This window comes from Chenopodium quinoa, unplaced genomic scaffold (genome assembly GCF_001683475.1).
Source record: "Chenopodium quinoa cultivar QQ74 unplaced genomic scaffold, ASM168347v1, whole genome shotgun sequence".
NCBI classification, from domain to species: Eukaryota; Viridiplantae; Streptophyta; class Magnoliopsida; order Caryophyllales; family Amaranthaceae; genus Chenopodium; species Chenopodium quinoa.
Window position 1 is genome coordinate 43151 of NW_018744693.1, and position 15184 is coordinate 58334.

Here is a 15184-nt window from a genome sequence, read left to right on the forward strand (position 1 = left end):
GAATATGAGCTTTTTCATTCATTCAACCATCGCTCCATATAGAGCTTTATATTGCTTACATGGAGAAATACTAGTGAACACTGAAATGACAGTAACACAATAATCTCCTCTAGCGCCTAAACTACTTACACGAATACATTGAAAGTTTAACATAAGCTAAATAAAGACATAAGAAAGCAAAATACATGATGAAAGAGGTTGGATCCTAACATCCTCCCCCACTTAAGTTGTCGACGTCCTCGTCGACTTACAAAATATGACTAAGGAGACTAAAGTTCTTGATCCTTAGGTCTCTGCTGAAGAGGTGCTGCGCTGTCTTCTCCTGATGCTGGCTCGGTTACTGATGTTGCGGCTTGAGTCTTCTTGATCTGGGTGGTAGGGCTTGAGGCGGCTGACGTGAAAGACTGAGTGTATCTTCATCCATGCTGGAGGTTCAACCTTGTACGCATTCTTCCCTATCCGTTTTATGATGCGGATGGGGCCTTCGTATTTTCTGATCAATCTTCGATCTCTTCCTCTCAAAAACTTCAATTGTTCGGGTAACACTTTCACCATCACCATATCCCCAACATCAAACTCCAACGGTCTTCTGTTTTGATCAGCCCACTTCTTCATTCTCCTAGCTGCTCGCTCCAAGTAGGCCCGAGCAATCTCTGTGTTTTGCTCCCACTCCCTTTTGAATTCTCGAGCTTGAGTACTTCGTCCGGCCTCGGTGTCTGCTACTGTGTGAAGCAAGAGAGGTTGTTGGCCCATGGTCAGCTCGAAAGGGCTCTTGTTTGATGAGGAGCTCTTTTGGGCGTTGAAACAAAGATGAGCTACATCGAGGAGTCTCACCCAATCCTTCTGATTGGCACTGACGAAGTGGCGCAAATAATCTTCAAGTAACCCATTGAATCTCTCCGTCTGCCCATCTGATTGTGGATGATGACTTGACATATTGAGTTCTGACCCCATCATCCGAAACAACTCTGACCAGAATATGCTTGTGAATCTCGTGTCTCTGTCACTCACTATACTCTTGGGGAGTCCCCAATACTTCACAACGTGCTTGAAAAATAATGAGGCAGTTTCTTCAGCACCACATGCCTTTTGCATTGGAACGAAGGTAACATATTTTGAGAATCTATCTACAACCACCATTACTGCGGAGAGCTGGTCCACCTTTGGGAGGCCACTGATGAAGTCCATGGATACACTCTCCCAAGGGCGAGTAGGGATTGGTAACGGTTCAAGGAGCCCACCGGATTTCTGTCGGTCGACCTTGTCTTGTTGACACACCAGACAAGTTCTTGTGTAGTTCATCACGTCCTCTTTCATCCCCGGCCAATAGTATCCTGTGCTCAGTAAGCTGAGTGTCTTTTGCCAACCCGGATGACCTGCCCATAGCGTGTCGTGGCATTCCCTCAAGAGCATCTTTCTCAAACCACCTGCTCTAGGGATGAAGAGTTTCTTTCCTTTAGTGTAGACGAGTCTGTCTTCCATCCAGAAACGTCTAGTTTTCCCTTCTTCAATCAGTTTCTTGATGGTTCCTATCATCGGATCATCTCCTAAGTAAGCTTTGACTTGATCACGCACAGAGGTAGCGACGTTGCTTGAAGTTAAAGGGGCTAATCTTTGTAGGGGTGCCAGGTCTGCTCGCCTGCTCAGCGCATCTGCTACCCTGTTGCTAGCCCCTGTCCTGTATGCAAACTCTACATCGAACTCAGCTAAGGATTCTTGCCATCGAGCATGTCTTCCCGTCAACTTAGGCTGAGAGAGAAAGTGGGTTGCAGCAGTATTGTCGGTGCGGACGATGAACTTCGAGCCCAACAAGTAATGTGTCAAGCCCCTAAGGCAGTGCACAATATCTAGGAGTTCCTTTTCTTGTGCTGCGTACTTCCTTTCTGTACTGTTCAACTTCCGACTCTCGAATGCGATGGGATGGCCATCTTGGAGTAATACTCCTCCCAAGGCAAAATCGGAAGCGTCTGTCTCTACTTCAAAGGGTTTGTTGGGGTTAGGGAGAGCGAGGACTGGCTCTCTCACTACTGAATCTTTCAATTTCTGAAAAGCTTTTTGCTGTTTCTCTGACCATTCCCAACGACGATCCTTCTGCAAGAGGTCGGTGAGGGGACTGGCTAACTCGGAGTATCCCTTGATAAATCTGCGGTAATAATTTGCCAAGCCTAGAAAGGACCGAAGCTCGGAAGTGTTCCTTGGATCTTTCCAATCCTGAATTGCTTGTATCTTCTTTGGATCCATCCTTATGCGGCCTTTACCTACAAAGTGTCCCAAGAACCCAACTTCTTCTTGGGCGAAAGCACATTTTTCTCGCTTGACGAACAGATGATGTTTTCGCAGCTTCTCAAACACCTTTCTCAAGTGGTCGAGGTGTTCTTCAAAGGTCTTGCTATAAATTACAATGTCATCCAGGTACACCACTACAAATTTGTCGAGAAATTCATGGAACACTTGATTCATCAAGGTGCAGAAGGTTGCGGGGGCATTGGTCAACCCAAACGGCATAACTAGCCACTCAAATGCTCCATATCTCGTCACACATGCGGTCTTCGGTTCATCTCCTTGAGCAATGCGAACCTGGTGGTAGCCAGATTTCAGATCCAACTTCGTGAAGAACACTGCATCCCCTAGTTGATCGAACAAGTCCGCCATCAACGGAATGGGGTAATGATTCCGCACTATGACCTTGTTGAGGGCTCGGTAGTCTATGCACAATCGGAGGCTCCCATCTTGTTTCTTCTGGAAGAGCACAGGAGCTCCATAAGGAGCTTTCGAGGGGCGGATGAATCCTGACTCTAGTAAGTCTTCCAGTTGCTTTCTAAGTTCCGCTAGCTCGGGAGGGGCCATACGGTAAGGGCCTTGAGTAGGGGGCCTCGAACCAGGAACAAGTTCAATCTCGTGATCCACAGCCCTCCTAGGAGGAAGCTGATAACTTGCTCTTTGATATGATTTTAGGGTGTTTTGAACCTAGTTTACTTGATAAAAATTGCGTTTTGGTTCATTTTTACTCTATTATTATGCAATTTTTGTGTATCCTATGCTTCACGGGTTGTTGGTGTTTTTGTTGAGATTCTAGGTTCAAAAGAACGACCAAATGGAGCCCATGGATACAAAGCCGAGGTTAGAAGCAAGAAGATGGATGAAAGAAGCCAAGGAAAGGAGCAATATAGAAGAAAAGATGAAAAAAAGGGCTTAGAAGACCCTGCGCGACCGTGCCAGACCTTGCACGTCCGTGCAGGAGGTTCCAGAAAGTTTTAGCAAGCTGCCAAGGCCTGCACGACTGTGCTTAATCTGGCACGTCCGTGCAGAAGAGGGTGCACGGCCGTGCCAGACCTTGCACGTCCGTGCAGGAGTGCTCCAGAAACTCAGAACATTCTGCCAAGGCCTGCACGGACGTGCCAAATTAAGCACGTCCGTGCAGATGCCGCTGCACGTCCGTGCCATTATCTGCACGTTTGTGCCATTATCTGCACGTCCGTGCGGAACTGCTCGATTCTTAGCAGTACGTTCTGCCTCAATTCTGCCCCCTCTGCACGTCTGTGCCGAATCTGGCACGACCGTGCTTATGCTTGCACGTCCGTGCCGAATCTGGCACGTCCGTGCAGACCTGCAGTCGAACTCCTTCCTTGTTTTCTCCGCCTTTTTATTTGGGGGTCATATAAATACCCCTTTAGAGCTCATTTGAGGGGGAGAGGCAGTTTTTTTAGAGCTTTCCTCTTAGTTTGTAGTCTTAGAACATTAAATTCTCAAATCATTAGTTAGTTCTCAATTATTAGCTTGGAATTATTCAAATTCAATCATTGTAGAAGACAAAATCCACCATTGTTGCTCACCTTGAAGCTTCATAGTAACCATTTCTTACTCATCTTTTCTACTTCTCTTTACTTTGTTGTTAATTATTTGCTAGTTCTTGCATGTTTTGGATTGTTAATTAGCTTAATCCTTAGTTTGAACTTGTTCATGAATTGCTTGAAATCTTTTATTGCTTTAACCCCCATGGATTGTGAGTAGTCTAAATTCTAGGGTTTGGGCAAAACCCTCAATGTAGTCACTAATTACTTGTTGCATGTGCTAATTTGGTTGTTGTGGGATGTTAATTAGTTGAGCTTAAGTGGTTTAATTGCTTAGTTCTTGTATATGGCCATTGCTAGAACTATTTATCCAAGCTTTCTCAACGAAGGATCGAGAGATGAACTTGAGTTAGCTCCCTTATGCTTGATTGACCCGAAATGTCATGAGAATAGGGATTACCGGTCAAGGGAATGTTTATGTCATCGTGATTATGCTTTAACACTTGTTTTATGCTATGTAACCACGAGAGTAGGTTGTATTCATGATTCAAGTAATCCCTCTAGCTTGAGAGAGTAGTTGGGTGCTTTAGATGACTTCCCCTAATTTATCCCATTAATTTACCTTGATTGTTGCATGCTAATTGTGATTTGTGATGAAGTTGAGTGGTATAACCCAAGCCCTAGATTCCTCTTAATATTGTTAATCTCCTCTTAGCTTTAGTTGAATTGAATTAGAAGAAGTTACTCAAAACCAACCCAATTTAGAATTCATTTAGCTTATTTAAACGGTAGTACTCGGTGGTTGATTCAACGCCTCTCTTGGGTTCGACCCTTTTCTTTCCCTTACTATTGTTAGTGAGACCAAGATAGGAGTTATTATCTTTGGTAGGCTCGACGACGGCCTATCAGAAGCACCTTTGGGAGCTCTTTGGGGAGGAGGTCCTCAAATTCCGTGAGAAGCTTATCTAAAGCTGCGAGGATTTCATGAGGGGCTTCATCTTCTTTCACTGATAGAGTAGCAAGGAATGTGGGTTCGTTCCTTTTCAACCCCTTTTTTAGTTGCATTGCCGAAAGGAGGGGGCCTTTAAACCCTTTTCTCATCTTGCAAGTCTTGAGGAGGCAAGGCTGTTGTCCAGCTACTAATACTGACCCCAGATGGGGCATCGGGACAGCTTTACTTGCACGTAGGAAGTCCATACCGAGTACAAGGTTAAAGTCATCCATGGTGGCTACAGTGAAATCCAGGTTTCCGCTCCAGTCCCCCAGCTTTGTTGGGATGTTCCTTGCAACCCCATGAACTGGCTTGGCGACTGAGTTAACAGCTTTCATACTACCCCCTTCTTGAATCGGCTTCAGCCCCAATCTTCGAGCTTCTCCTTGGGATATGAAGTTATGGGTGGCCCCGGTGTCAATCATCGCATTGCCCCTCCTCCCATTCACCAACACTTCTACATACATCAACTCAGTGTTTTTGGACCTCTCCTCGGGCTCTTCCTTTCCCATGGCGTACAACATGTGCACCGCGCCCAGCCTTGAGGGCTCTTCCTCATCAGGTTCTACTTCGCATGCTTCTTCGGTCTGTTTTGACTCCACCGTCATCGCCGATAACTTCTTTTGGAGACTATCGATTTCTCCCTTATGACGGCATTCGAACCACTTGTGAGGGCCCCGACAGAGGATGCATGTTAGGGGTCTGTTCCCCGTTGAGAAGGTTGATGTGCTTCCCTTACTTGATGAAGAGGAAGCTCCACTCCTTCTAGAGTCGTCCCCCACAATGTTGTTGTACCTACTCCCAACATTGTTTGAGCTAACTTGGGAGGCGGGGTGTTGGCTTCTAGGAGTGCTTGTTGCTTGTCCATTGTTCCCCTTCTTCTGATTAGGGCCCTTATCGGGTGAGTAATCCATTAACTTCTCAGTTGCTGCTATAGCACCGGCTAGAGTGTCTATCTTTTGGCGCCAAATCTCACGTTGCGCCCAATCCTTCAAACCTCGCACAAAGTTGAACAACCGATCCTTCTCTGACATATCTTGGATCTCTAACATGCACGCACAATATTCCTTCACATATTCTCGAATGGAAGTCTTGTGGTGTAGGGTGGTTAAATTTGTGCGAGCCACGAACTCGGTGTTATCCGGGCAGAACTGGTTCTTGATCTCCTTCTTGAGATCCTCCCAACTATCAAGCGTGATTCGTTTTTCTTGAATGTCGGCATATTTGGTGGGCCACCACAACTTCGCGTCCTCCACTAAATACATGGTGGCAGTATCCACCTTGAAGGGATCCTCTATTTGACAAATCCGGAAGTATTGTTCCATGTCAAAGATGAAGTTGTCGACTTGCTTCGAATCTCTTGCCCCATCAAAGGTTTGGGGCTTGGGCGGCTTTATCTTTGCACCCCCACTGCCCCCAAAGCCTTGAGGAGCATGCATAGTGGCACACTTGTCGAGTGCCTCATCAGCTAGTGCCTGGACACAATTCAGTTGCTCCAACAGTCCATCTACTGTGGAACGTAGAATGCTGATTTCATTATCCTGCTTAATCACAATATCTTCGAGCTTGGGCACCCTTTCCTCTAGGAAGGCCCATTGTTCGGACTTGCCCTCAAGCCAGGCCATCCGTTGTTCGAAGGTGTATTCGAGATTATCTTCCATCACTGGCGTGCTACTTGAACACGAGTTTAGGCAACGATGCAGCGTTGGCTCTGATACCAACTGTCACGGTCCGAGTGGTTTGACACCGGATCGTGCGGCGCGCTCTTATCTTTTAGAAACAAGAACGCAAGCCTAGAGTGAGAGAGGTTCGTGGGCACATAGCAACACGGACCAAAGGTATCTCAATGAGGCAATCATTAGTAACGAGTGCAGGGTCGGGGCTTGTGACGACCGATACTTCGAAGCGGGCACAAGCGGAACTGACAAGGATGTAGGCGTCTTTGGGAGTCTCTTGGTTAGGTGGAGTGCTTTAAAACAAGGCAAGCACAATATCTATAAAGGCTTAAATCAACACACAAGTCTTAAAGCAAGGCAACCCGAATAGGAGCTTTTTCATTCATTTAACCATCGCTCCATATAGAGCTTTATATTGCTTACATGGAGAAATACTAGTGAACACTGAAATGACAGTAACACAATAATCTCCTCTAGCGCCTAAACTACTTACACGAATACATTGAAAGTTTAACATAAGCTAAATAAAGACATAAGAAAGCAAAATACATGATGAAAGAGGTCGGATCCTAACACTAAGCCTAATCTTGTATATTGTATATATTGCTAAGGAAAGTAATGTTAATATTGACGGAATATAATTCTTTCAAAGAAATCACTTTATATATATATATATATATATATATATATATATATATATATATATATATATATATAAATAAATAATTCTTTCAAAGAAATCACTTTATATATATATATATATTGCAAAAAGACACACCTTAATAATTTTTTTTTTTTTACCATGCCACACCTTTGGCCAGAAAAGAGGATTTGATCCTTTATTCTGGTGCTGACTCCACCATGTGCAAGTAACGTGCTCACTTAAAACCACCCTATTCATTCTTTTCCTCTTTTCCCCTCCATTTGCACTCTCTCTCTCCTCTGTTTTTCTTTCTCCTTTGAATAATTCTCCATTGAAGACAACGAGCTCCATTCTTTCCAGCGAAATTAAGCCAAGTGACAAACTTTATTCTTTAATTCCCACAAACCCGAAAACTTAATCTTTCCCCAAAAAATCAATCTGGTGATGTTGTGAGGTTGTGCAATTGAATTGGAATCTGCAAATATAGGGAGAATTCTTGCTCATATTTTTTTGTCAATTCTTGTTCATATTTTAAGGTTATTGGGTTAATTTTTTTTAATACACTACATGAAAAAACGAAATTGGCACCGGTTCAAAACCCCTCAATGCCACCGGTTTTGAACTGGTACCAATGTAGGGGGTGCCAATTAGTGCATGAAAAAGCCACCAGTTCAAACCGGTGGCAAAACTTGTTATTGGCACCGGTTAACCGGTGCCAAAAATGCCCAAAAAAAATGATATCCTCCTTTTGGCACCGGTTAACCGGTGCCAATGTCAAAAAAAAAATAAAAACAGTTTTTTTTGGTCTTTTTTCTCTTAAAAATTAGCAGAAAAATCATACAACACCAAATATAATTGAAATTCATAATCAATAATTAATTACACACCAAATGCTAAAGTATAATTGACATTCATATATAATCACCAAAATGTTATATCTAAACATTTCTGCCAATAATAATAATATCTCCAATAATAATACATTAATACATATTAAAATTGAAATTCATAATCTGTAATTTTACACTTGTCAACAAAAAAAACAAAAAAAAAAACAAATGGATTAACGAATATTGTTTAGCACTTGCTGAATAGTAGAAGCAGTATCGGCCAACAATTTTTCTCCTTCGACCCCGAATTCGACGAAGATACTCACTGGAAAAAAAAAGCCAGAAACTCAGAATTATAAAAAAAAAACTAGATGAAGCCCGAGCGATGCACAGTTTGTTTGATTTTTTTTAAATAATGTTTTTTTTGTATTTATGAGCCTAAAATTTGTTATATATTTAGATAAAATTCCTAATATTAAAAGATAATATTTAATATTTAATTAATTTAAACTTAAAAATCTCATTCGCCAGTTTTGCTTACATGGCATTTAAATTATTTAATTCTAAAAGAAATTAATAATCTCCTATTTAATTGACTACTACTAAGATTTATAATACTACATGGCGCACTGAGAAAATTAGATCCTATGTGGCCTTCTAAAAACTCGGGAAAAAACTCCACTTTATATTAAAAAAAAAACACAAAATCCTCGAAAAAAAAAACCCGAGAAAACTCAAAATTTTAAAAAAAAAAAAATTCGAAAAAAAAACACATGCATGTACCCAGAAAAAACGATTAATTAAACCCAAAATTAAAACGCATAAAAAATGAAAAAAAATTGAAGTAAATACAAAACCGATTAAATTCGGATAATTATACCCCGAAAAATTGAGAAAAACTCGAATCAAAATCCAATAATCAATTAAGTAAACCCAGAAAAATCGATTTAAATCCAAAATCAAACCCAAAATTAAATCCAACAAAATCGATTAAAATTTAATTAAACCCATAAATTAAACCATAATCTTAAATAATTATACCCAGAAATTGTTGTTGTTGTCGGTGGGCATTGCGGCGGTGGTCAAACTTTGTGGTGGTGGTGGCGGTTTTGCGGCAGTGGCTTTGCGACAGTGATGATGTGGTAGTGGTGGGCTTTGTGGCGGTGGTCGAATTTGTGGTGGTGAAGATGGAAGGCAGAGAGAGAAGATCGAAGAAGGGAGAGGAGATGAAAGAAGATCGACGAAAAGAAAGAGAGAGGAGATCGAAGAAGGGAGAGGAGATGAGAGGAGAGAGAAGGGAGAGGAAAGAGAGGGAGATCAGATTAGAGGAAATGAAATGGAGGCGGAGAAAGAGAAGCTAAGTTAGGGTTTTATGTAAAAAAAGTTAGAGTTTTATTATGTTCTAGAAGCAGAGATGAAAGAAGACCGGGTTTTTTTTTAACCTTTTGCCACTGGTTCGGTTTGAACCGGTGCCAATACTCTACTCTTAAAACCCCGCCCATTTTCCCCCTTTTTAGTTGGTGCCTATATCTCGGTGCCAATTACCATTTTTCTACTAGTGATACTACCTCCGTTTCTTTTTAATTAACATGTATTTCTTTTTAGGAAGTTTTTTTTAGTTGACACGTTTCCTTTTGGGGTAACTTTCTTACCTTGCATTCACAAGCTACCCCACTTGTTTTATCATTCTCTCTCACTATCTCTCCTCTCCTTAATATATGTGCCTAAATCAAACGCGTCAACTAAATAGAAACGGAGGAAGTATGTGTGGATGTCGGTTGTTTTTGTTGTTGGTGTTGAGGTTTATGGCAATGGTGTTGTTGAGGTTGTCGTCTGTGGTTGTCAGTTGTTTTTGTTGATGGAGGTAGTTTGACAGGTGGTTGTTTATGAGGTACCTAAGGTTGAAGACGGTGGTTTAAGAGGTTGGGTTAGCTTCGATGTGGGTTTTTGGTGGTTATGGTGGAGTGGGTAAGAGGTGAATGTCAAGATCTAGTGGTGGTGGGGTGGGTAAGGCGGTTTCGATGGCTAGGGTGGGTGGGAGTTAGGCATTCTGGCGGGGCTTAGTTGGAGAGTGGTTTTAAGAGGTTACGTGCCTCACATATGGTCAGGTCAACGTCGAGAAACAGGGTCAAACCCTCTTTTTCGGCCAAAGGTGTGATGTTGCAAAAAAAAAATTAATTAAGGGGTGTCTTTGCAAAATAAATTTTATAAGGTGGTTCAAAAATTTGGTTATAAAAGGTGGTTTGTTGCAAAATTTCTTTTTTTTTTATTAAGAGAGAGAAATTGAGTTTTACAGAGAGAGAAGTGGTAAATTTTAAATTTCGAAGTGATTTAATGTTATTACAGAGTTGATTTTATCATTTCGACGAATCATTTAATTGAAAGCTGACAAATTCGTTTTGAAAGAAAATATATTTCTGTTTTTTTTTTAATCTAATTTTCAATTTTGGTGTTATTTTCTAAGGTTGAAGATGATGTTCTTCATATTCTAATGAATGTTCTTTTATCATTTTATAATTGCCATGAAATATGTGTTTTTTGAGTCAAAACTATATGTTCTTTATATTAGAAACAATGTTCGTTCTTTAAGGTTCATAAATTAATCATGTTCTTTAGGTATATAATACAAATTATGTTCTTTTTACTTATACAATATGTTCTTATATTGTGAATTTTTGAAATTTAAGAATAAAGTTTTGAATTATATTTGGGAAAATTTGATAATTACCACCAACTATTGTTGCCAAAATTGAAAATACCACCTCAAGTTTTTTTTAAAAAATTTTACCACCTAGTTTTTTCCAACAGTTTTCAAATTCCCACCTTTTTGCCGCATGACATCATCATGGGACCCACACTTTCGTTTTCCCTCATTCTTCCCTTGATTTCCCCGTTCTTCTACTCCCTTCTTTCAATTTCATCTCTGAAATTTGATTTCAAATACAAAAATTTCGCAAATTAGGTTATAATTTCAACAATCTAACCTACAACGAACTAAATTGAGTAGTTTAATTAGGGTTTGGGTAATCAATTTGGGGGTTTTGCTAAATTCGAAAAATTAGGGTTTATGAATTCATTAATTGGATGAATAACTGGACAATATTTTGAATTGAGCAAAAACCCCCAAATTGATTACCCAAACCCTAATTAAACTACTTAATTCAGTTCGTTGTAGGTTAGATTGTATCAATTATAACCTAATTTGCGAAATTTTTGTATTTGAAATCAAATTTAAAGATGAATTTGGAAGGAAATCGTGGGAAGAAAGAGGGAAATCGAGGGAAGAGGGAGGGAAAATGAAAGTGTGGGCCCATGCTGACGTCATGTTACACAAAAGGTGGGAATTTGAAAACTTTTGGGAAAAACTAGGTGGTAAATTTTTTTTTTTTTTTAAAAAAAAACTTAAGGTGGTATTTTCAATTTTGACAACAATAGTTGGTGGTAATTATCAAATTTTCCTTATATTTGTGTGAAAATAGTTTTAGATAGAGAAAATTTTGATATTTGAATATTTTAAAGTGATTTGACATCAAATTATTGGTAAAATAGATTTCAAAAAAAAAAAAATTGTAAAACTCATTTAATAATTATCTTTTACCTTTTTTTAAAGTTGTTTCTCATAAAATACCGTGTTCTTTATATTTTAATGATTTCTAAATTCATGATGTTCTTTGTAATAATTATGTACTATGTTCTTTCCGCTTTAATCTGGGTGTGCCATGCACATGGTACACTTAGGTGTACAAACCACCAATTGCTTTATTTAGTTAATGTAATGTTCATTTTTTTTTTTTTGAGGGATTGCATGCTTAACTAAACAAAAATATTAACTACCCCACTCACACTCAATTATTATGTTTTATTAAAACTACTTGCATATAGGCGATAAATGTATTAGATGTTTGGTAGTTGTGCAATATTCAAAATTTTAGTTGAGCTATTTTGATTTAGTGACTGAATTGTGAAATAAAATATAAAAACAAAAAGAAATGGAGATAGTAATAAATGTTTTTAAATATTGAAATAAACATAACTTTTTAAATCAATTTAGGAAATTCAAGAGATAATTTTAAGGCTTTTGAAATCAATAAATGGGAGCAAATATATAAATGAACATTTTTAGGGAAATATTATCCATGCACTATTCATAAGAGTTTTGTTAAACATTTTATACGGTACTGTAGTAAAAAACAATTAAGATGAGCTTAAGACATCTCATTTTTAAAACAAGTTGATTGGATAAGCACTGTATAATAGTAAGGGGCCGTTTGGTTGGGGGTAATAATCAAAGGGAAAGGGAATGAACATGCCCCATTCCCTTTGTTGTTGTTTGTTTGTTACTATCAATCATTCCCTTTACCCTCTTTCATTATTAACGTTACCCATTTTTCCTCTAAAGTGATTCCCCACCCCCCCTAGACTTTTCCATTCCCTTTCCCTAGCCACCATACCTACCACCATATCCACCCTAGCTAGCAACCTTCTACAGCACAACCACCACTCAGCCACCACGCCACCCCTCCCCCAGCCAGCGCCGCCCCTCTGCCGGCAAGCGCCACATCTCCCGCAAGCGCCGCATCTCCTACACCCTTCACTGGAACACCGCGCACCTCCCCCACCCACCCCTTACCCCCGGAAACATCTCCCCTCTTCGAAAAAAGGTCCCCCCACCCTCGAATAACCCTAAAAAACCCTCCCCCTTCCCTTAAAACCGTCGGCCGTCCCTCCCCCCACCCTCAAAACCCTAGCCGCTAGGAAGGAGGGTGAGGGGCGACGAGGTCGGAGGAAGGAGGTTGAGGGGCGGCAAGGTGGTGGTTGAACTGTAGGATGGTTGGGAATTGAAGAAAAAGAGTGTTGCTATGGTGGTGCTATGGTGGATGTTGTGGTGCTATGGTGGAGGTGATTCCCTTGTATTTTTTATAAAACAAACAACATGCTAAATGGAAAGGGATTCATTCCATTCTCTTTCATACCCTTTCTCCATTCCATTCCGATTCCACTGTGCGAACCAAACGGCCCCTAATTACTTTTGGATAATTAGCAAATGTTTATACTTTATAGTAGGCATTTAATTTGATAGTAGAGAATTGATGGAGGATATTGCCGAAGGTTACATTAATTTGTTGCTAAACATTTCCTTCTTACAGGAAGTGAAAAGGGACGAACTTGGAGATATAGCATTGTACAGTATGCATGACCTAGCAACATCAGTTTCTAGGCACGAGACATTATTATTGGAACAAGGCAAACAACTGAAAACCCCCCTATTTGATGTTCGACATGTGGCTATATATGGACGCGTGGAAGGGCCTTCAGTTTTTTGGGAAAAATCAGTTGTTGAAAATTTACGATCACTAGACATCAATGCGAGTTTACCTAGAGGATTATTGGAGTATGTCAAGTATTTACGTGTGTTAGAATTATACAAGGTAGGTCTAGAAGATGTTCCAAAATCTGTTGCTGGATTGAAGTGTTTGAAGTACCTTTTTTTGAGAAGTATTCCAATTAAGGTATTGCCTGAATTTATCACCGAATTATACAACCTGCAAGTTTTGGTTAATCTGAGGCATCTTTGGATTGACAGAATAATCCAAGTTCCAGCAGGGATGATTGAGCAGCTATGTGGGTAAGAGATGGGGGATTCCAGATTTCTGAATTGGGATATTTGCCTCACGTGAGTGGCTCTTTAGATATCCACGGCCTTGAAGTAATCAAGAGCAAACAAGATGCTGAAACTGCACGTATGTCAGAGAAGTCAAGACTTGACAAGTTGTGGCTAAACTGGAAGAGTGACGACAACTGGGTAAAGCATGCGGAGGTGTTGGATGGCTTGAAGCCAAACCATAATTTGAGATTTCTGAAAATTGAGAGGTATGGGGGTGAGAAATTTCCATCTTGGATAATGAGAATGGATGCAGTCTACAGCCAGATAAAGATAATCAAGCTTATTAATTGTCGAAGGTGCCAAAAATTGCCAACATTGTGGAACCTGCCTTATCTTCAAGGGCTTGAGATCACAAATATGGATAGCTTGGAGCACATAGGTGCAGAGATGCTAACTGAGGATGCAAGTAGCAGTTCCAACTTTCCGAGTTTGAAAAAACTTCAACTATGTGGGCTTCAGAATTTAAGAGAATGGGGTGAACCGTGCTCTAGGGTGAGGTCATCAAGGACTTTCTTTCCTTCCCTGGAAGAATTAATTATGGAAGACTGCCCTGAATTGACGACAACTCCAACTAATTTCCCCTCTCTTACAAAGCTAACTGTTACAAACAACACTTCCGGTCTCCCGGTGTTATGCATACTTGACAATGAAAGCAGTCTCGCTTGTCTGAAGAATCTTCATATCGAAAAGGTGGTGGAGCTCACAAGTTTATCTCATAAGTTGACAGAATATTGCACATCTCTTCAAGAATTGAAAATAACTAATTGTTCCAGCTTGGAGTCTCTACCCAACCTCAGTGGTTTAGCTTCGTTGCGTTGTCTTGATATCTACTGGAGTCTAAAGTATCCTCTGGAGGGTCTAACGTGTTGTAAGTCGTTGGAAGAATTGGGGGTGTCAATTGATCCAAAATTTGAGTTTACACTCCCTGACCTGACAGCATTAACTCGTCTGCGAGTTCTCGATGTACAAGGTATGACCAAGATGATATGTCAGTTGCCTGATTGGATATACAGCCTTCCTTGTCTTCAAGAGCTACTTATTGGGCACTATTTACAGCTAGATCAATTTCCAGATATAAGTCCCCTTTTGAAAATCACATCTCTCAAAACTTTGTGGTTGTGTGGTTGGACAAAGCAAGATGCGGATATTAGTCTTCCAGAACAACTTCAACACTTTAAGACGCTGCAAGTACTGCATATTGGTAAATTTGAGAATCTGGAAAGTCTTCCGGATTGGATCGGAAACCTTTCATCTCTCCAGTATTTGGCCTTTGCTTGGTGCACCAAGTTGAAGAAACTAGCGGCAACGGATGCCATGAAGCGACTCACCAGATTAAGCTACTTGTATGTTACAGAATGTCCCCTGCTGGAGGAAGCCATCAAGATCAATGGCACAGAGCATCACAAGATTTCCCACATTAAGGTTGTCACCGAATGAATTTGGCAATCTTTGCAATTTATAAATTATTTTTCATGTAAAATTTCACATCTTGTATTTTAACATTTAATTGCTTCTTTCTATCAATTATTCAACATTTATCATTCCACAAGTCATACCTATCTTTTAAATTTCTTATTTTCTTCTAGGT

At 40.3% G+C, this 15184-nt stretch overlaps 1 protein-coding gene across 1 annotated transcript; it reads left to right on the plus strand.

Moving 5' to 3' along the window:
- Positions 1-8440: 8440 nt before the first annotated feature.
- On the plus strand, positions 8441-15145 carry LOC110702407 (putative disease resistance protein RGA1). The gene is made up of 2 exons (XM_021880106.1): positions 8441-13441; positions 13516-15145. The coding sequence occupies exon 2, from the start codon at positions 13552-13554 to the stop codon at positions 15031-15033; it is 1482 nt and encodes a 493-aa protein (XP_021735798.1). The 5' UTR covers positions 8441-13441; positions 13516-13551; the 3' UTR covers positions 15034-15145.
- Positions 15146-15184: the final 39 nt, after the last annotated feature.

Excerpts from the sequence above, each read along its gene's own strand:
- LOC110702407 (XM_021880106.1), top strand. The coding sequence starts at position 13,552 with ATGTGGGTAAGAGATGGGGGATTCCAGATTTCTGAATTGGGATATTTG.